At 42.7% G+C, this 21,054-nt stretch overlaps 1 protein-coding gene across 2 annotated transcripts in view; it reads left to right on the forward strand.

Annotated features, from left to right (window-relative positions):
- Ptprg (protein tyrosine phosphatase receptor type G) overlaps positions 1–21,054 on the forward strand; it is a 655,084-nt gene that overhangs the window by 444,348 nt on the left and 189,682 nt on the right. For both annotated transcript variants that reach the window (XM_051206878.1, XM_051206880.1), the window contains exon 5: positions 16,071–16,166. In XM_051206878.1, coding sequence (XP_051062835.1) covers positions 16,071–16,166 — 96 coding nt within the window. The remainder of the gene's footprint in view (positions 1–16,070; positions 16,167–21,054) is intronic.

Genomic DNA, 21,054 nt, shown 5'->3' on the forward strand with positions numbered 1-21,054 from the left:
TCTTACAGTTGTTCTGCTGGGCTTTTGGGGGGGGGGGGTTGATGTAAATGTTCCATTCAAGTGTTAAGCATTCCTCAGTTTCTCGCTCTCTGTGCTTTAACCAATTGTGAGCCTCTTTATTAATCTCCATTGGCTGTTAGAAGAAGCCTGTGTGGCGAGAGTTGTCAGGGCTACTTATCTTTGGGTATAACTTTAACCATTTAGGGACACTTTAGTACTATGTCAATTTAGCAGAATAACCGTAATCAGCTCTTGCCTTGGTCCATGACCTACTCAGACACAGGTTCCTGGCTTAGTTAACACTGCCTAGCATGAGTTCCATGTTGTGGAGTGAGCCTTAAATATAATCAGAAAGAAATGGGCTACTGTAAAACCATCCATGCCACTGTTGTGCCAGTAGAGATATCTTGCTAGGCCAGTCTTGTCGCTTTCAGAGCGTACATCTGGGTACAAACCAAGCCCAGATGCCCTGATTCCTTTCCTTCTCCAGGAGCATGCATAGGACCTCTGGCATTGTGAAGGCAAGCCAGTGTGAATGAAGCTTCCGGGTCAGTACCTGCTAGATTATCTCCATGTCCTGTGACTCAAATCCTAGAGGACAACCAAGAGCACTTACAGTAGCCTGTATTGTTTTTTTGAGGGGAGAGATGTCTGTGTGATACTTCTGCCTAAGAACTGGAAGGAAAGTATCATTTTATTTGACAGCTTCTGACATCTTAGAGAGTCATATTCCCTGCATCAGGTAATTTCATTAAACTCTTGTGTATATATATGCTTCAGGAAGCTTCTATAGTATTATATTTATACAGGTTTCGAAGCTCTTTAATGTTTGTTAGCCCACCCCAAACCCTGCCTTCCTCCTCCCACCCCATTTAACTCTTCCTGTTCTTTTATTCCTCTGTTCCCTTCATACCACCTCTGTTCTACTTTTTCCTATGGTCCAGTCAGGATGGCTAAGACCAAGGGAACAGATGGCAAATGTTGACATGGATCTAGGGAAAGAGGAACACTTATTCACCGCTGGTGGGAGGGCAAGCTGGTGTAGCCATGATAGAGACCAATGTGGATGTTCTTCTAAAAGCCAGGAGGAAATCTAACACATGATCCATCATCATCTAGGGCCCAAGGTCTTCTTCAGGGTTCAGATCAGATGCTACAAGAAGTGAACTTTTTTCTTAGGGTATCTGAGAGGGAATGCATTTTCTCACATGTGTGTCATTCCAAACAACTCCCTTTTTTCTCCTTCTATTCTAATTCTAATTCATCCTAGCTTCTTCTCCTCTAGCTTCAAAACTCTCTTTTTCACAGGAGCCTTGAAGCAATAAAAAATTATAAGTTACCTCTCATTGGTCAAAGGCACATTCCTAGGGTAAGCAATAAGTAACTGAGCCATTTGCCATGGCAACACAAGGATTTCAAGTTTTCAGGAGCAAGACTGTGGCAAGACGAGAAGGGGTCACAGTGCTGTTGTCAGCAGACTTGGCAAGCAAATAATTGGAATGCTTTTCTTAGGGTGCTTTGTGTATTAACCTTAGTTGGACACCTGCAATTCTGACTTGTGCATAGCAGTAAAGTTTTAAACTTATGATCTATTTATAAAAAGCCTTTAGTCTAGTTTGAACTTGTCCTGAGGTTAAAAAAAAAATACAGTAATCTGAGCAAAAGGAACAAGGCAGACTTTTAAGTGTCTACCATCCTCGTGAGACAAATCGATCTAATTATGAAGCATGTGCTAGTATTTTTCTGCCTTCCTGACCATCCCCAGATATATGTGTGCCCAGTAGATGGAATAATTTCATGAGATAAACTCATAGGCAGTGGGAAAACACCCAGAGCTATTCTTAGGGAAGAAATGAAGTGGCTTATGAGAGAAATTAGAGATACAGGCAACCAGTCTTCACAGTCAGTGGTCCTGTATGCCTTGCTAGACAGGATTATCTCCATCAGGGTCTGGTGAGTTGACACCCAAATTATCAGTTGCTGTATGGTGTATGTTTCCACTAACAATCTCCGACAATCAATACCCCTCCTCGGCATATTCTGAAAGACTGTATCTCCTACTACAGAGATACTAGCTCATGTATGTGCATTCCTGCTTTATTCACAATAGTCAGAAAATGGAAATACCCTAGAGGCCCATCAAATGATGAATGGAAATTACATGTGACACATAATCTCAATGGAATATTATTTAGCTGTAAAAAAAATGAAATCATGAAATTTGCAGGTAAATAGGTGGACGTGAAAATAATCATTTTTGAGTGAGGTTACCTAAATTCATACAAATGCCAGATGTTCCCTCCCATATATAGATAGTAGCACTGAACTTTTAGTTGAATATGTTTGAATTAGGTACCTGTAGAAGTCAGAAAACCAGCTGTGTTATTAAAATAATTCCTCATCTGTCCAAACCTACCTTTCTAGTCTTTACAATGGTTGCAGAACAGCACCTATTTCAGTGAGTTGTGTGAAGGCAAGATTCTATGTAAAGTTCTCATATGGGATTTTCCAGAAAAGTTCACAGGTTTCATAACAGAATTCACCATCTCGATAAGTCCTAGGTAGCCACTGGTAATGGCCAAAGGAGTACACTCAATGATTCCGAAGACATTATTCCCCATCACCTTCATATAAATACTGGTTATGTGGATACACTCACTCTGAGATCTCCACAGGGTTACTCAGAGCTTATACGGGGTCTGTGGATTGGCCTACAGATAGTTATATTTAGTTTTGTCTATGCTATATATCCTGTCAACCTGTGCACTGCTGGGTCCCTTTCATCTTTGAGTTGAGGTTGGTGGTTTGTATCATTGGTATTTTAAGCAGTACCAAATCTGTCTTGTCAAAATTTCTTCATTTCAACCCTGCATTTTCACATCTCTAAAGAAACAAGTGTAATCTCTTAGCAGTTGTTTCTTCCTCTCTGTGTATTTCTGCATTTCCCCCTTTATTTGAAAAGTGTACATTAGAACATTCTTTTTTAATTTCTGCTTAATACTCTATAGTACAGACATTGCTCAAACAATCTAGTTCTCTTATTAATTGGCAGTGAATCTGGCTTTAGTATTGTGTTATCATAACTGATGCTTTTTTGAACTTCTCTGTAACATCATTCAATCCAAGTGAAGGCACCCAATTTTAAATATCTGTGCATTTAAACTCACCTCTGCAGTAAGATGCTGGTATGGAGGTATTGTGTGCACAGTTGCCAATGGTAACTGATTGGTAGGTTTAGAGATTCTGGACAAGGCTTCCTATGCAGACTTCTGAGTGTGAGGTTCTATATTACAGATCTGAGATACATATTGAGGATACATGTGCTTGAGCACAATTATCATAGCATCTAGTCTCTCTGGATGCTTTCTATTTCAGTCAGTTATTTAGATGGTTAATGAACAGATCTGATTGATAGCATGACTAAGGGTTTGTCTGTGTACTGTGGATTCTTGCCTTCATAAAGTCATGCTTTGATACTTCATTGTTTTTAATCTCCTTAAACTGTATCCTTGTTTCAAGTCTAATTGCAAGTACCCACTAAGCTGTACCCTCTAGAGCAGTGGTTCTCAACCTTCCTTATGCTGTGTGACCCTTTAATACCATTCCATCTGACCCATGGCACTTGGAGATGACAAGTGAGAAGTAGAGATGCTCCCAGCCATGAGGTGGTTCTGTTCCTCAGAGCAGTTGGCCGAGGAAGCCACTGTTCAGCACGTTGTCCCCAGATCCATGTATTAGTTCCTTCTGCTCCCTCCAGAGCTGAGGGGGGGAGGAATTTCAGGTCTGCTTTTTTTCAGTGTTCCTTTATCCTTTTCTTTCCTCATTTTAATTGTTTTTGCTTCTTCTTGAAGGGCTGTTCAAACTCAGCAAGGGTTTTAAATTATCCTAAAACAAATTCGTGTCTGGGTCCTGCCCTAGTTTTGCTCTGTTCTGAGAAAACCCCCACTAGTGAGTGGTATCTCCCCCAGCTGTGCTTTCTGTCTTCATCCTCAGCCTCTGCATACACATGTGCTATGTCTACTATTGGGATGCATGCAGCATTGCGGGGCATGCTGTTTTGAAAATCGAGTGTGGTAATAGTGTATTTAATTTGCACATTGGCTTTCTCCATTGAGAATGTACATTCAAGAACTTTCAGTGAAGATTGATCACTTCCTTTCTCCTCCTCAGTGGGTTGTTTTGTTAATTCTCCTACACCTTGTGTAGAACAAGGCTTTTTCTTTATAGCAACAACATTGAGGCACAGGTACACATGAATTTGCCTTTGCAGTTATAGGGCCTGTAGCAGAGCATTGATTTGTCTAAATAAAAAGCCTCAGTGGGTAATGAAATGGCCATCATTAGGGAAAGATGAGGAAAAGTCTTTATTCTAAATGGCAATATTAAATGAAATTAGAAGCATCAATCCAATGGCTGAAAGCTAAGAAAGTTACTGAATTCAAATTAGCAATAGTGTAAAAAAGTGTGTGTGTGTGTGTGTGTGACATAGATGTACATTCAGGTGTGTGTGGGGGCCAGAGTTTGACCTTGGCACCCTCTTCAATTGCTTTCCACATTATCTTCAGAGGAAGGGTCTCCTGCTGAACCAGGGGCTCACTAACTGACTAGACAGGTAGGCTGCATTTTTCTTCCTCTGGGCACTGGGGTTACAGATGTGCACAGTAGTGCCCTGGGCTCTGGGGTACAGGTGCACACAGCAGTGCCCTTGGTTTTACATGGTTGCTGGGATTCACATTCATGTCGTCCTGCTTCCAGGGCAGGCACTTTACTGACTGGCCTTCTCCTCCATCCTCAGTTTAAGTGTAAAGCATGTACATTCTACCCAAAGGATGCTTGAACCACTTTCAGGGGCCAGTTTTGTAGCAGGCGTCTTTGCTCAATCAGGAATGTTAACAGATTTTTTTTTTTTTTTGTGGAGCACTGAGTCCTAACCATCCTGGTATTCTAAGCCCCTGAAGATCTTCGTGAAAACCCTGACTGTGTATGACCAGGACTGAATGCATGTGTTTAAAAAAAATGTATACTCAATAGTTTTTCATCACTGCTATCAGAATAAGCAAGAAAGGTTGGGTTTATTAGATGGCAATCTCTCCTGATATGGAGAGTGTGACAGAGCAGAACAGTTCACCTTCATGGCGTCCAGGAAGCAGAGAAAGGGCATGCCTAAGCTGTGTTCATTGTCTCCTTTAGTCATTTGTTCTATCTGAGTCCCCTACTTATTGGACTGCACTGTCCACATTCTGGGAAGGTATTCCCACTTAATCTTCCTTGATACGGATTCATGCACTAACATCTTCCAGATACTTCTAAATCCATTTAAGTTAACATTAAAAATGCAGCCTATGAGCTCACGGTCCTAAGGTGGAGATGTCAAGTTCCATGTAGTGAGAAGTGATGGACACAGGCCAGTGCCCTACACCTTCTTGAGTAGCATGCCAGGCCATGTGAAACCTTGTTGGAAGGTAGACCAGAATGTTATAACCTCTTCCTCCTCTATCAGGAACCTCTCTACAGCTATTGGTTGCAATGATTTGGAACAGCAAGAAAATGTCTCTAAATGGAGAGATAAAACACACTTCCTGCCATGTGGAGCGGGGCGGGGGGGGGACCTACAATCACCAAATAAGCACTTGCTGCATGCCTGGCACTGGCACCAGTTCTACCCCTCTCCCCCAGGTTGCAAAGTGATCCTCTTCTAAGGAGCCTCCACCTGAAATCAAAGGTGACCTTAGGAGCATTCAATTATAGATGTTCTAGATTGGTCAATGACTTCATCTCAGAAGTGCACCATGGTGAACTCACTACACGGTGTGGTTTGAACTCACAGGACCCCAGCATTTAAGTCACTGGGTATCTTACACATGTTTCTTAAGAAATAGTTTACACAAAACATTTTCTTTTGTGTTTTAAGCTAGAGGACAACTCGGGAGCACTGTCCAGCTTTTAATTTTAAGAGACCATCTCTCTCACTGGCTGGACCTCATCAATCAGACTAGGCTGGGCTGGCCAGTGAATCCGTGGTCTGCCTGCCTCTGCTTCCCCAGTATTGGGATTATAAGCATGCCTCAATGCCTGTGACAGCTTTTACAGAGAGTCCAGAGATCAAACTCCGGTCCTGATTCTGTGTCCCAAGCAATTTACCAGATGAGCCATCTCCTCTTCCTGTAGCCTCATCTTAAGGAGAGCCTGAGTGTTCATAGCATCCTTCACTGGAATAGTGGATAATTGCATTGTTTATCTTTGTACACAACTCATGAGGAAGCCTTTGGGTGAGAGTAGGGAAGGGGCTGCAACCAGTGTCATTCTTGTAGTAATTTTACTTAGCTTAATTGCAATTTTATAGTCTCACAGTGTTACCCACACCCATTATGGGGTAGAGAATACAAATATGAACAGTAAGGAGTGAAGCATAATGGGAAATTGGTGCGGGTGAGTAGCAACCTGAGCTCTGGGTTCCTTGCGTTTTGAGATGGGAGACATATTGCCAATTCCTAGTTGTTGTTGAATGATTTATAGCCTTTTATTTGTGGTGAGTGTTGCAGTCTGTGTTGTCATGGAAATTCTATTGAATTTATAGGTCCATTTATCCAAAATGATTTTCCAGACTTCATTTCATGGTGAATCATGTGGCTGTTACTTCCAAGTACAAAGCCATTTTGACAAAGTTTCACTTTACAAGGAGCACAAACACCACTGGTGATTTTCATGTTTTGAAATACAAATGTGTTCCATATGCATCCAAGGACCCTTCCTGTCCTCTGTGCTCAAGAGTGTTGAGTTCCACTGGGTTTCAGAGCTAACTCTGTGTGTGTGTGTGTGTGTGTGTGTGTGTGTGTGTGTGTGTGTGCGTGCGCGTGCTACAATCCTACAATCATGGCTTGTTTTTGTTTTCTTTTTGCTTTTTCTAGTAGGGCCTAAAAAGTTGAACCTGGGACAATCCTCTTACCTTAGCCTCTCAACTGCTGGGAGTACTAGTGTGTGCCACTTTGCCTACTTTTATTTTGTTATTTTTATCTTTAATCCTTTTTAAAATGTCTATTTATTTAGTGACCTGGTCTCTATGGGGAGAATATGGACAGACCAATGGTACATTCTACTTTACGTATACTGAACTGCTTCATTCCCTAACCCCTTATCACATGTTCTGTTGAATCTATAGAACCTCTGCTGGCATTTAAGTTGTGGCAATCCTCCTGCCTCAGCCTCACTAGTACTGGATTGCAGGCATGGGTCAGCATAGGCTCTGTAGCGACAGGCTGTGTTCACCCCAGCACAACTGCTTTGGTAATTTTGTCTAGTCACCATTAAAGCATCATATACCCAGAGCATTGGCCATCTGGTAGCTAGTTCTCTGGTCACTGCTGCCAGGTCACAGAACCTGCCACATGCCTTTTCAAGGTTCTGCCCTAGAGGAGCCACTGTGCAGCCCTTGAGCTGTGTGAGGTGTCCTTGCCCTTCTTCTCTTCCCTGCTTTTTGTGTATGTGGCTTGTGTGGCTCTGCTCTGTTGGTGAGATCTGTCTGTTTCTATGGCTGGAGTGAAGCCCTCACTGTTCCCTTACTCTTGGATATGGAATGTGCAAGTTCTCATCTGTGAGCATGGTAAGGTAGCCTTTTCACTGAGTTATTTGCATTTTCTCTCCTCCTTCCTCTTAAAGTAAATTTAAAGCCACGAACAACTGTGACTTGCAGTGTGCAAGACTTGAGAGAAGGTGCTTCACTGGATTAATTTCATTTGCTATTCCCTGTAGTTTGCTGCTGTGGTTTATCTTGAGTGTACTCTTGGGGATGTCAGTGGCTTGCTTCCTCCTCTGTGTCACATAGTCTTAAGTGGAGGAGCTGTAGCTTATTGTCACCTTCCCTAAATGTGCAATAAGGGGTTAACATGATACAGATCAGAATATGCAATACAGAACCTTCCTCATTTCTTTCCCAACTGTTGCTTAGCCTTCCAGTATGTTTGTGTGGATGTTTATTTGAACGTTGCTTTGCCTGTAGAGATGCTTAGTGTTCCTCTTCAGAATTTACTTCTCCTAAAAATGCTCTTTCAGTGAAGGCTGTTGGAGCCCACACCTTTTGGCATGACTCACTGGGAGACTGGCTGGCATGTGGAAAGGATCAATTTCACCGTAATTGGCATTCCCTTCTGCTCATAGAGATTCATGATAGGAAGTAAGGGCTGTCTCCTTTATTCTGACTTTTCCAAAGCAGTGCTTGATGTATCCTTCAGATGGGAACCCAGAATGAAGGGCTCTTGAGGCCCTGCACATCTTTATGGACCAGTGATGTAGCCACTGTCATTTCCCTGTGAATAACCCACACCCGTATCTCTTAAGTAACTCTGATTAAACCAGTTGGATCACCAAGTAGGAGCGTAAAGGAGATCAGCAAGCGTTGGAAAAATGAGAGGATGATGGGGGTGTGTGTGAATATGATCTGAGTTACATTATATACACGTGAAATTTCCTAATGAAATCCATATTGTATATAATTGACATATGCTAAAAATAGGTAAATGAGAACAAAATCTTCAATTGACAAATGAACTCTGACTCCACAGCTGAGTACCCACCTCTCCCACTTCATGAACGTTTTTTGTCAGACACAGAAGGGTGAGCTGGGTTGTGACTGGGGCTACATTCCCCTGGGAAGAGCTGGATTCTAGCGAGTGAAATTGTGAGGTTCAAGTTACTGGATCAGACTGGTTTTTCTCCTGTGATTTGCACAGGTCAGTGTGCTTTAGTCTTGAGTTTCATAATATTGCCAGAGACCTCATACCTTTGACTGATTCAATAAGACCCATCCACATCATGGAAGTCAATCTGCTAGACTCTTAAATCCCCATGATTAAAATCTTCAGCTCATGTGAAAAAACACTTTCTCATAACACTATCACAAAATATAATGGTTCTTCTAAAAATAACTACAAGAACTGGGATGGTGGCTCAGTAGTTAAGAGCACATACTGCTCTTATAGGCAATCCAAGTATAGTTTCCAGCATGCTCTCTTGGTAGCTCACAACAACCTGTAAATCCTGCTTCAGGGGATCCAACGACCTCTCTTCTGACCTGCTCAGGCATCTATGTGTGTGTACACACAACATATGCCCATGCCCAGGCATTTTATTCACAAAATAAAAATAAATCTTTATGAAATATGTGTCCTGGATCTTGGGAACTCTTGTTATGAATAATATACATAGTGCATTTGTTACCATTTTTTCCTATAATTTAAATGAGAATTTTTTTTTTTGGATCGTCGTAGTCTTGGTCTAGAAATAGAAAATGGTTCAGTGTCTTGTGCATTAAAGAAAATTTAATATATATAATCTATGTTTAACAGACTCATACCTAGAGCTATTTAGCCACTTTATAGAGACTTTGACCTATATTTGTAACTTCCCAAGTTTTTAAGCCAGAAGCTTAAATCCCTTTGTAGTTTCAGTGTCCTGATCCCACTTTGTCTCTTGGTATTTATTCCTAGAAATATCAAAGCCTTCATGTATTTGTTGATGACTATTGTCATTTGGACATGTGTTTATTCAAGCCACTCAGTGTCCCCACTCATCTTATTCTTTCAAGAAACAAACAGTGTTTATACAGACCAACACTGTCAGGAGCATCCTTGAGCTGAGTTGATTCATGCATGCCTTTCCCGCATAGATCTTTCTACCCAATGGCACGTAGAATTAGAGAATTGGAACATAGATGGATAGATGTGATGGTTAAACTTGATTGTTAACTAAATTGGATCTGGACTCACCTGGGAGACAATTCTGTGTGCCTATCTGTGAGTAATTTTCTAGCCTGGATTTATCAAGGTAAGAAGATCCACACTGCTTATGTATGGTACCATTCTGGGGACTGGGACCCTGAGATGAACTGAAAAAGTAAAAGTGAAGTGGACACATTCATACACTTTCTCTCTTTCCTGACTGAAGGCAATGAGAACACCTGCCTCAATCCTACCATCATGATTGTCCCACCATGAAGTGCTGTACCCTGGAACTGTGAACCTTGAGGAAGCCTTCCTTCCTCAAGTTGTCTCTTGAGTCTGTGTTGTGTCTGTATAATGCATATACACTCTGGGGTTATGATTACAACAATGCAGCATAAGAACTCAGATTACACTTCTCCAGCTCTCATATCACCCAATACAAATTAGCCAGAAAGTGGACCTAATTGATGCTTCCTTTTGCAGCTTTTCTTGCTCACTGCTGCATCCCAACTGTCTCTCAGCAGATTATTCCCAGCCATGATTAAAAACCCACATTTCCCTTCCTCCCTCCTATACTGCTACCTTCTGTGTACTGTTCCACATTCCTGCTACCTGGTCAGACCTCACATACCATCTTTGACCTCTCCCAGCCACCCTGACCTCACTTTAAGATTTATTTTATCTTTTTTCGTTATGCACATTTGTGTCTGTCTTGGTTTGGAATATGCACATGAATGTATGTATTCAGAGAGGCCAGAAGAGGGCACCGGATCCTCTGGTGATGGAGTTGCAGGCATCTGCGAGCTGCTAAGTGTAAGTTGAGGATACTAGACCCTGGATCTATAAGAGCATTGTGTGTTCATAAGCCATCATGTCAGTTTCTCTAACTTCTCTGTTCTGCAGCTTTTATCTGTGTTCTTTTCTGCATGGAAACTTGTCAGCAGTCCCAGGTCCACTCAGTGTCTGGCCTTTCCTATGAGCTGTCTGGGCAGTCTCCTCATTTATTTCCCTGTGACTTTCCCCCTTTGCCATGTGTGGGGAATATGTAAGGGAGATAGAGGTTTCTAAGAGATTATATAAATGTAGCACTTTCTGAATTTGCAGAGAACTTGATGGTTCTCTCTTCACTTGGGGTAGTTTCCTTTTGCCTCCATAATCACAATCACCTGCACACTGAGTTGGGCACCCAAGTGTAACATTGGAGAATGAGGTCACCTTTACAAAGATGTGCCATCCTCCCTCTTGCTGTGCTAATTTAAGCTTTGTTTTAACATGTATTTCATTTGACCACAACTCATCTACTGCCTTAACCTCTTTTTCCATACATTTGCCTATCTTTGGCAGTCAGAGGAAGTTAACCTTGTCTCATTATTGGCTCTTTGGTCTTCCCAAGCATTGACAGTGTCTTCATTTTTCATGGCATCTTACACAGAGTTGCCATTAAACAGATAATCATGGTGATGAAGACCTTGAACTCTGAGGATAAAGGTTCTTTTTCTATACCATTGTGTTTTCCTTCTTTAAGAGCTTTGAAAAATTTGTTTTCCTTGCCTGAGACTTGGTAATATCTTATTCACAGAGTGCTAATGGGTGATAGCACACGATTTGATATACAGTAGGTAGTCAATAAACATGTGAAAAATGACAATAAGCCTATTTTAGATTGATCAATTGTTGTTCATTCAGCTACATGAACGGTGATGTAAATTGAAAGAAAAGCACACAAAATCACATTGCCCCTAGGGTTGATTAAAATGAGAGGGAAATTGTGCAGTATGAGAGATTGGCCTTCGAGCATCTTAGTCTCTGTGTACATTCCTTAGCTACCCAAGCCACAAGGTGTTGTCACCCATCACTGTGTCCATCCTATGTGGCCCAGGGCAGCATTGTCAGCATCACTGTGTCCATCCTACATGACAAGCGTGTGCTGGTATCTCCCCACTGCCCATATTACCATATGTGTCCTGGCTAGTGGTGATTTGTTTTCCACTGTAAATTACTACTTTCTAAATGCCATGTGATGTCATATGACTCTCGTGGTAAAACACAGCTGACCAGCTAGAGACACGCCTGGAGGATTGTCCAGTTCTCCATGCCACTTGGTAGGCACATGAAGCCCATCCTTATCACTCTTGGCTTTGAAATGTTGACATAACATGTCTCATGACTGTCACACAGCGCACTACCTGTCAGTGGCGTTCTACTTCAGTTTCATTCAGCTTGTCTCCATGAGAAAGGACAGCCATGTGACATCCATTCACATAGAGTTGATTCAGCTTTTTTATGCAGGATAGATACACTGGCCTTCAACTATAATGTGTTCTTGAAGAACCAGTGTTTTCTTTTCCTTTTGGGGAATGGTGAGTGTGCTTTTTGAGACAAGATGTCTTTCTGAACCAGCTCCAGCTGTCCTGGAGCTCACTGCCCAGCCTGATGTTTTCTGTTTTTAGTATATTTAGAAAATGCTGAGTTCCTGGGTCTTTAAACCACTCTTCCCACCAAAAGAGACCAGTACATGCTAGAATAAAATGGCCTTTCTGTGGCAGGGATGGATAAAATATAAGTTGTAGCCAAACCAATGTGCTAGATCAGAAGGAGGTAAACAATAAGGAAAGAAAATGATAGGATTATAGCTACCTGACAGGGTATTCCTTTAGAAGGGTCTCTTGCTGGGCAAAGCAGGGACAGTTGGAACATCAAGATAATAATGCTAGGAATAAGTTTATCATCATGGATTGAATAAAGGGAAAAACCAAGGCAAGTCTGTTTGCCCACAAACAAAACAAATTTATATACAAAAACACATAAATGAGTAAACCTGGAGAAGAGAAAGATACTCCTGGTATGAGACTCTCACTCATGAATACAGAAAAGGCAGAGTTAGAAAATCATTAGTGAATGTCCAATCTAATGGGTGAAAGATGAGGAATAGGGTAAGAATGTCATTTCATTCTATCTCCCTCCAAAAATCGTGTCATTTCCAAAGGAAATGAAAAACTATAGTGGAGAAGATTGTCTCTTGTCACCCTTAAAATGATGAAGATAAACAGTCCTTGTATTAGGATAAGCCATGCCACATTCACTCTGATCCAGTGCACTGAACAAAGATTATAGTGTTGTGTGGCAGCGTGCACAGCATATACCACCTGAATCTACCCTTGAGAAACTGTATGAAGATGGACCACAGATTTATGTGGAATTGTCCTTGGGGCATCTCATTCTCAGAGTCAAGAAAGCCAAGGAGTTGTTCCAGATGGCATCGTGAACAGACAGCACAGATGTGGTCACAGAGTGCAGAGTTTAGTCCTGGATTACATCCTGCACCCAGAACTGTAAGATGACCTGTAATGGGCTTTTACTTGCCACTTACTAAGTTTGAAAGTGAACTGAGAATTGGATAATCAGATCACATCAATGTGAAAGTTCCTTGTTGTAACAATTACACTGCATTCCTGTAAGAGGATATCCTTATTTTTAGAAATTACACACTATGTATTCAGTACATGTGACATATTATCTCTGTCTAACTCCCAAGTGACTGATAGTGGGACATCCACAGAGGCAATACAAGAGCCAATGGGACAAAATGTTAATTATTGGTTGAACTGGGAAATGGCTATGACACGGTTAGACATCTCTGTCACTGTACTGTCAAGGTATTTCCTGAACTTCATGAGCAGCATGTGTCTTTGGCAGAAATGACTATATAGCAACTATCCCTCAGATTCATGCAAAGTCTATAGTGGGTACTACTTTTCCTGTTGTTTGTTTTGTTTTGTTTCCATCAAGATCTTTCTATGCATTCTCCTGCCTCAGCCACCAAATACTAAGATTATAGGCATGCCTCATCCCCCATGGTTGGGTGTGGCTTTTGAGAATAAATGCAGAAATTGGAAATTCTTGAGGATTTGACATTGAAATGATTAACCCACAGGCAAAGTTAAATCAGAGGTACTCAGTATATGTCAAAACCAGGGTCATGGTGACTAAATTAACCAAAAACATTTGCCAGAAATGTCTTTGCAAAATTGATTTACAATCTCTACTCTACTTTTTTTTTCTTAACAACAAATTGCTAGAGTCCAGTTAACCCAGCAAAACTTTATCCCTTTATTTACTTTCTTATCTTTAGATATCTGCAAACATTAACATAATTCAATGGGCTACAACTTAAAAGCAACAGCAAGGGAAATTGATATTTTCAACCTACACTAGTGGTTTATTTTTGAGGCATTTAATTATTCAGGTGGGTGGAGCCTAGATTTAAACATGTTTTCCAAAAATGTATTTTCATAAGAGGTATCGATGTGTTTTGCATCCCAGGCTATTCAGATAGTGCATTGAACATTACTGTCCCATTCAGGGGCAGCCTTCTGGAACCTACTTACTTTGAGAGTCTGAGCTTTCAAAGGAAAGTGAAGTGTAATTTTCTGAACATACTTGTGTGGAGATTTCTTTCCTCACACTTGGTTTGGTGGCATTGAACCTGAAGCAACTGACCCATTATTAAACGGTTTTAATCAGCATCTTGCAGAGTGAATTTTTCTTAGTGTAAATTCACAACATCTAAAGCTGTCCACACTGCCAGCATTGGAAAGATCTCGAGGTCTTAAGAAATGAATTTGCTTTAAAAGAAAAATATCACAAAAGAGTCTACCTCTTCCTCGCACCTACTCAGTTTCCTGAATTTCCCTCAGAAGTGATTCGGTGCAGTAGGCTTCATCTTCCCCTCAGAAATGAACTGTCATTTTTCCTTGGCATCTCATGCATACTGCATTCACTTTTGACCTAAATGGAGTCACCTTGAGTTTGATATGTCTACTGGGAATGTATTGTTGGGTCTCAAATGCCCAAGCTCCCAGCTGGGATGTGACCATTTCCATTACACACCATTTGAGGACACCATTAGGAAGTGGCAGAGCTGTGTTAGAGATCTGCCATAGGAGATCTGATGGTTTTTGAAGGAACAGGGTTTCCCAGGAAACTTAGTCCAATGCCATTCATATGATGATTGTATTTTAGTTTTTTTAAATGTTAGTTATATGTGTATGAGAGTTTCGCCTGCATGTATATCTTTGTACAACTTATATATCTGGTGCCCAAGGAGGCCAGAAGAGGCTATCAGATCTAGAATTACAGGTGGCTGTGAGCCACCCTGCGGATCCTGGGAATAATACCTGGTTCCTCTAGAAGAGCAGCCAGTGCTTTCAACAGCTGAGCTGTCTCTCCAGCCCTCTTACTAGTATTTCTAAGAAGTCTGCTGGTGTCAGCCTGTATTGGTGGTGGGTGGAGTGCTGCTGGGAACTACTCAAGTGCTTGATTTCCTATGTCAAGAAGCTGCTGTTGAGAACATCACTTTCCCAAGGTCTCTCAGACAGGGAGCCAGGGATGCTGGAATAAGAACATATGTAGTTAGCAGCACCTATAATCCCAGTACTCAGGCAGAGGCAGGTGGATCCCTGTGAGTTCGAGACCAGCCTGGTTTACAGAGCAAGTTCTAAGACAGCCTGGATTGTTACAGAGAGAAACTTTGCCTTTGAGAAAAAAAACAAGAACAGACAAACAAATACAAAAAGTAGTCCCTTTTGTCATCTTATCTGTATGCTCAGTCTTTTAAATGAGCTTAAGTTGATGTGTCTGGATTATGGTTTCGGAATAAGAAATTCTAGCTAAATAAATACAAGAGAAGGTACTTACTGATGGGGTGAGAGTTCAGTTTCCCTGTGATGTTCAGCCTGAAGCAACTTGATGGGTATTTCCTGAAGCACTATTTCCTTCCTGTAGCTCCCATCTCCATGGAGCTTTTGAAGTGCATTCAATGTTGTAATGCATAGAATAGCTTTTATGGACATGGTAAAGTGTAAAGGCACTATGCCATTGTTTCTTCCCATTAAATTTTCCTTTGTGAAATTTCTGACTTCTCACTTTAGGTGTTCCCATATTCTCCTGAGATACACCTTACAGTTCCCAGTACTAGTGCCCAAATCATTTATCATGTGTTGATAACTTCACACCTTGGCTTCCTCTCACTGGCTTAGCTTCCTGCTTGAACGTACCGAGCTGTGTTCAAGCTTTGCCTGTTAGGAAGGTTTCATCATGAGCTGGTATTAGCCATTCGAATATGGCAGTAGTGATGTGTGGATATAGGCATGTATGAAGCTGTGTGTGTTTTCAAATGAGTCAAGTGCCGTGTTTCATGGGCTGTGGTCTCACAGGCCTTAGCAAACAAATTATGTGGATACAAGAATAAATGGCTTCTGTCTTTAGTCTGTGGGGACACAGGTCCATTGTACTAGTCTCTACTTTTCCATAGGTTTGAAATTCTTTCTAATATAATTTTTAACTATTTTACAGATGCAGATTTTCTTTTACAATCCAGATGACTTTGACAGCTTTCAAACGGCAATTTCTGAGAACAGAATAATTGGAGCCATGGCCATATTTTTTCAAGTAAGTTAACTGTGGCTTAAATACTTCAACCAGAGAGTTCTTTGTATTTTTTGTTTTTTTTTTTCCCTTTAATTTGCCGAATTGTTCCATGTTTAATGAATGCATCTGTTTTCTACTTCACACCTGTCTAAATGAAAGATATTTCATATTGTCTAATGTGTGATTTAAAATGTAAATAAGTATGTTTAGAAACATAATGAAAATTTTTGCATGAATTATTCTGATTTTATTGCTACTTGACTGGTGTGCAGATTGAAGACCACATTTATCATCTAACTTACTTTGTGGCTGCAGCGTCTTGAGCAGGTCCCCTCAGCATATTAAGCGGCAGATGAAAAGGGTGGTTTTCTTTCAAGAAACTTTGAGACTTTGACATTACCTGAAGAAGCATTTAAGTAGCAGCAGCTACTTGCTGGAAAAGATCCTCTTCTTCTATCCCCAGATTGCCATGGCAACTCACTTTGTTGAGACTCTTAAGTTGACTTACTTACAAATCACCATTCTACATCTCTTCCTTTTGTTTGGTTTGAGATGTTTGGTTTGAGATGGAGTCTCACATTATAACCCGTATTAGCCTGGAACTCACAGTAACCCCTCCTGCCTTAGTATCCCTGTGCTGGGACTACAGGTGTGAGCCACTGTCCTCAGCTCCTTCTCTGTCCTTCCATGTATTTACATGGGTAAATACTCACGGCCCCTGTATCGGGTTTTAATGTAAGGTGGAAACCCTTTCATCCTGGAGCAGGTAATGCTTCTCAGATGAGTGTTCTCTCTCTCCCTCTCTCTCTCTCTCCCCCTCCCTCTCTCTCTCTCTCTCTCTCTGTGTGTGTGTGTATAGGGGGGATACTGTTTGTGTGAAGGGTACTGTTTCACTTGGCCATTAAACTAGTTCAGGGAGTTCTGTAAGCATTTTAAATATAATGAAACAGAATAAGCTAAAATAGAAAAACAACCCTAAAAAAATTGGAATGTGTCCTACATAGCAACTTTTTCTTAGAACATCTTTAGTTACTTATACATAAAATATAATCTAGACATGTGCAACATTAAGCTGTGAAGAATATTATTTACAATAGGTCATGGTCAAGTACTTTGAAGTACTTTGCTATCCCCCTATTGGTCCTCAGTGCCTCCCTTTTCCTTGGTCATACTCACTCACCAAAACAGAACATAGTGTTTTAAGGGCTTTTTCACTAGGGTAACGAACACTTGTTATGAGTCCCACTTCTGCACGACAGAGATGTACTTAGCCTTCCTAGGCACAGTACTCTTGTCTGTGAAGTGGGAACAACACATCACAAGTCACCAGGTCGGCTCCTCACACGGAGATGGCACTAGGTGAATGGCAAACACTATGTATCTAACCATGTAAGGTTTTGTGATACCATGTGTCGTGTGATACCCACCCCACCCACATCTGTTGCACTGACCATGCCCATTGGGGCTTGGGGACAGGTGCTGATGTGACATGTGGAGTCCGGATATTTCACTACAATCATGTGTCTTCATGAGCAGTGGAATCTCAGGTTTGGCTCTCCTGCAAGCTCACTGGCTTCTGTCTGGACCCCTCCTCCTGAAATGACCAGATCGCAGTTGACAATACTGACATCTCGCTCTGAAGCGATTTCTACTTAGCTCTTACTCCATTGTTTCCTGACCTTCTTGCATGTTGCTTTTTATGTAGCTGGCTGTCAGTTGCCCACCTTCCTCCATAGCCACTATGAGCAACCAGGCTCTATGGGGTGCCATTTGTATAGGAAAGGGTATTTTGAAAGATGTTTTTGATATTGGAAGGATGCATGCTTCACCAAAATGTTTGAATTCTTTTTCTTTTCTGTTCAATTCCTCCACAAACACTTGTTAAATATAGGACCAATTAGAGTCTTGGGTGGGCAACCACCGAAATGCTTGACTGTGAAATCTAGGTTTTGAGTTTTTGTAATGTTTCTAAGACACAGCTCCTACTTCATATATGGAAAAGTTGAATATATATTTCATTAGTTGGTACTTTTCCAAATTTTGGACTGCTGTTATAGAGACAGAGATAGATAGATAGATAGATAGATAGATAGAGATACACACACACACAGAGAGAGAGAGAGAGAGAGAGAGAGAGAGAGAGAGTACTAAAAGAAACAGTCCTGTGTTGGACACGGCTATGCTAAGAGTGGCTTAGTTCCCCTCTGCTTCCAGCCACCTGTGTCCTGAGACATTGGAGTTTAGCTTTGTCATGCAATAAAAGGTAAAGGCAGTATTGTTATTTTTTCAGTCAGTTTGATTTTCTTTTTTGAAGCTCTTTATTAGAATGAGCTTGAGGGATGGAGAGAAGTCTTAGTGGTGAGGAGCAGGTACTGAAGACTCTTGCAGAGGACCCGAGTTCAGTTCCCATGTCACGTGGCTCACAACTGCCTGTAACTCCAGCTGCAGGGGATCTAATAAGCCCTTCTGGCATCTACAGGGCACTGCACTCAGCTGTACATGTACACACGCACACATAATGTACATGTAATTTAAAACAACAACAACAAAATCCTTCTTTAAAAAAAAAAGAACAATAAGTTTGTAAATTTTTATTTCCTTAAATATAGAGAGGTCTTAAGCTGCCAATGTGGCTTAGTGGGTAAAGGCCTATGCTAAGCAAGTCTGATGACCTGAGGTCCATTCTGAACCCACATAAAAGTAGAAGGAGAGAGGTCTCTGACATTCACAACATGCAGCGTCACACATGCTTTTTTCCTAACCCACCATTGCACACGAAAACACACACACACACACACACACACACACACACACACACACACACACACACACCTCTGAGTAGAGGGTAGAATAGAGGGTAGTGAGTAGACTCTCACTTTGTCTTCATCTATTACCGTTTGATAATCCAGGATAAGCCAAGTTGTGAGTAGACAGTCAGGTCCAAAGGCCACTCTTCAGTTACTGGAGAATAGATAAAAGCCAGCATTCCTCAGGAACTTGTAAAACTGGTTTCCCTTTACCAAAAGGAGCCATTTCCCTCATCACTGTCAGAAGGGACAAGTGGCCTTCCAAAGCACATGCTGGCCCCCATGCTCCCTCAGCATGACAAGTGCAGCTAGCATCCTCACTCTGCTCACCTCCTCCTCTACCCTCAACTTCTCCAGCTGCAGTCCACACCCCCCATCTCTGGTAGATAGCCCTGCTATTTCAGCTATATTCCCTCCTTTGCCCACACTCTCTTAGTCCCCACTCCACCTCCGTCTCCCTCTTCCCCCCTTCCTTTCTCCCTCTCTATGACCCCCTCTCTGCTCCTGTTTCTCTGCAAGGGCAGATCCTGTCTATTGGTCCCTGTCTACTGTTTTCTCTGTCTGCTTTGGACTCTCCTACATGCCTCTGGCCTCCCTCCCTCTCTCTGTTGTTGGGCCTCTGGTTGACTTCCACCCACAGATCTGTTGTTTCATTCACTTGCAGTCTCTGCCTTTGCTATGGTTAGACCTGTAAGGGTCATAATGTTGCCAGAGTATTGTATCCAGCATAGGCCCAAGGCTTAAATTTAGTTTTATTAATCTGGCTTTATTACAGACAATAGCCATGATGTTTTTAAAAACTTAAGTTTGGTAGATATTATATAAAATGTCTTGATACGGTAGCAATCATCTAGATGACAAGTGTCTGACTCGCTGTCTTGGCAGGATGTGCCTCCCCACTGTACAGCGGTGTGCTTCCTCCCCCCATGCAGCCGTGTGCTTCCTCCCCCCATACAGCGGTGTGCTTCCTCCCCCCATACAGCGGTGTGCTTCCTCCCCCCATACAGCGGTGTGCTTCCCCCCCCCATACAGCGGTGTGCTTCCTCCCCCCATACAGCGGTGTGCTTCCCCCCCCCATACAGCGGTGTGCTTCCTCCCCACTGTACAGCGGTGTGCTTCCTCCCCCCATACACTGGTGTGCTTCCTCCCCCCATACAGCGGTGTGCTTCCTCCCCCCATACAGCGGTGTGCTTCCTCCCCCCATACAGCGGTGTGCTTCCTCCCCACCATGCAGCGGTGTGCTTCCCCCCCCCCCATACAGCGGTGTGCTTCCTCCCCCCATACAGCGGTGTGCTTCCTCCCCACTGTACAGCGGTGTGCTTCCTCCCCCCATACAGCGGTGTGCTTCCTCCCCCCATACAGCGGTGTGCTTCCCCCCCCCATACAGCGGTGTGCTTCCTCCCCCCATACAGCGGTGTGCTTCCCCCCCCATACAGCGGTGTGCTTCCTCCCCCCATACAGCGGTGTGCTTCCCCCCCCCCATACAGCGGTGTGCTTCCTCCCCACTGTACAGCGGTGTGCTTCCTCCCCCCATACACTGGTGTGCTTCCTCCCCCCATACAGCGGTGTGCTTCCTCCCCCCATACAGCGGTGTGCTTCCTCCCCCCATACAGCGGTGTGCTTCCTCCCCCACCATGCAGCGGTGTGCTTCCCCCCCCATACAGCGGTGTGCTTCCTCCCCCCATACAGCGGTGTGCTTCCTCCCCCCATACAGCGGTGTGCTTCCTCCCCCCATACAGCGGTGTGCTTCCTCCCCCCATACAGCGGTGTGCTTCCTCCCCCCATACAGCGGTGTGCTTCCTCCCCCCATACAGCGGTGTGCTTCCTCCCCCCATACAGCGGTGTTCTTCCTCCCCCCCCACAGCAGTGTGCTTCCTCCCCCCATGCAGCCGTGTGCTTCCTCCCCACCATACAGCGGTGTGCTTCCTCCCCACTGGACATTGGTGTGCTTGCCATGTAAATGTTCCCATCTGTTCCATGTTTACATGCTCCTAGTGTCGTTATGCTGAGCATGAACTGCAGAAACTCAGTGGCAGCTGGCATCTTTTGGTAACAGTCAACTTGAGAGTCAGTCTTAGTGTTGAGAGGTGGCAAGGCAGGCC

This window comes from Phodopus roborovskii, unplaced genomic scaffold (assembly GCF_943737965.1).
Source record: "Phodopus roborovskii unplaced genomic scaffold, PHOROB, whole genome shotgun sequence".
Lineage (NCBI taxonomy): Eukaryota > Metazoa > Chordata > Mammalia > Rodentia > Cricetidae > Phodopus > Phodopus roborovskii.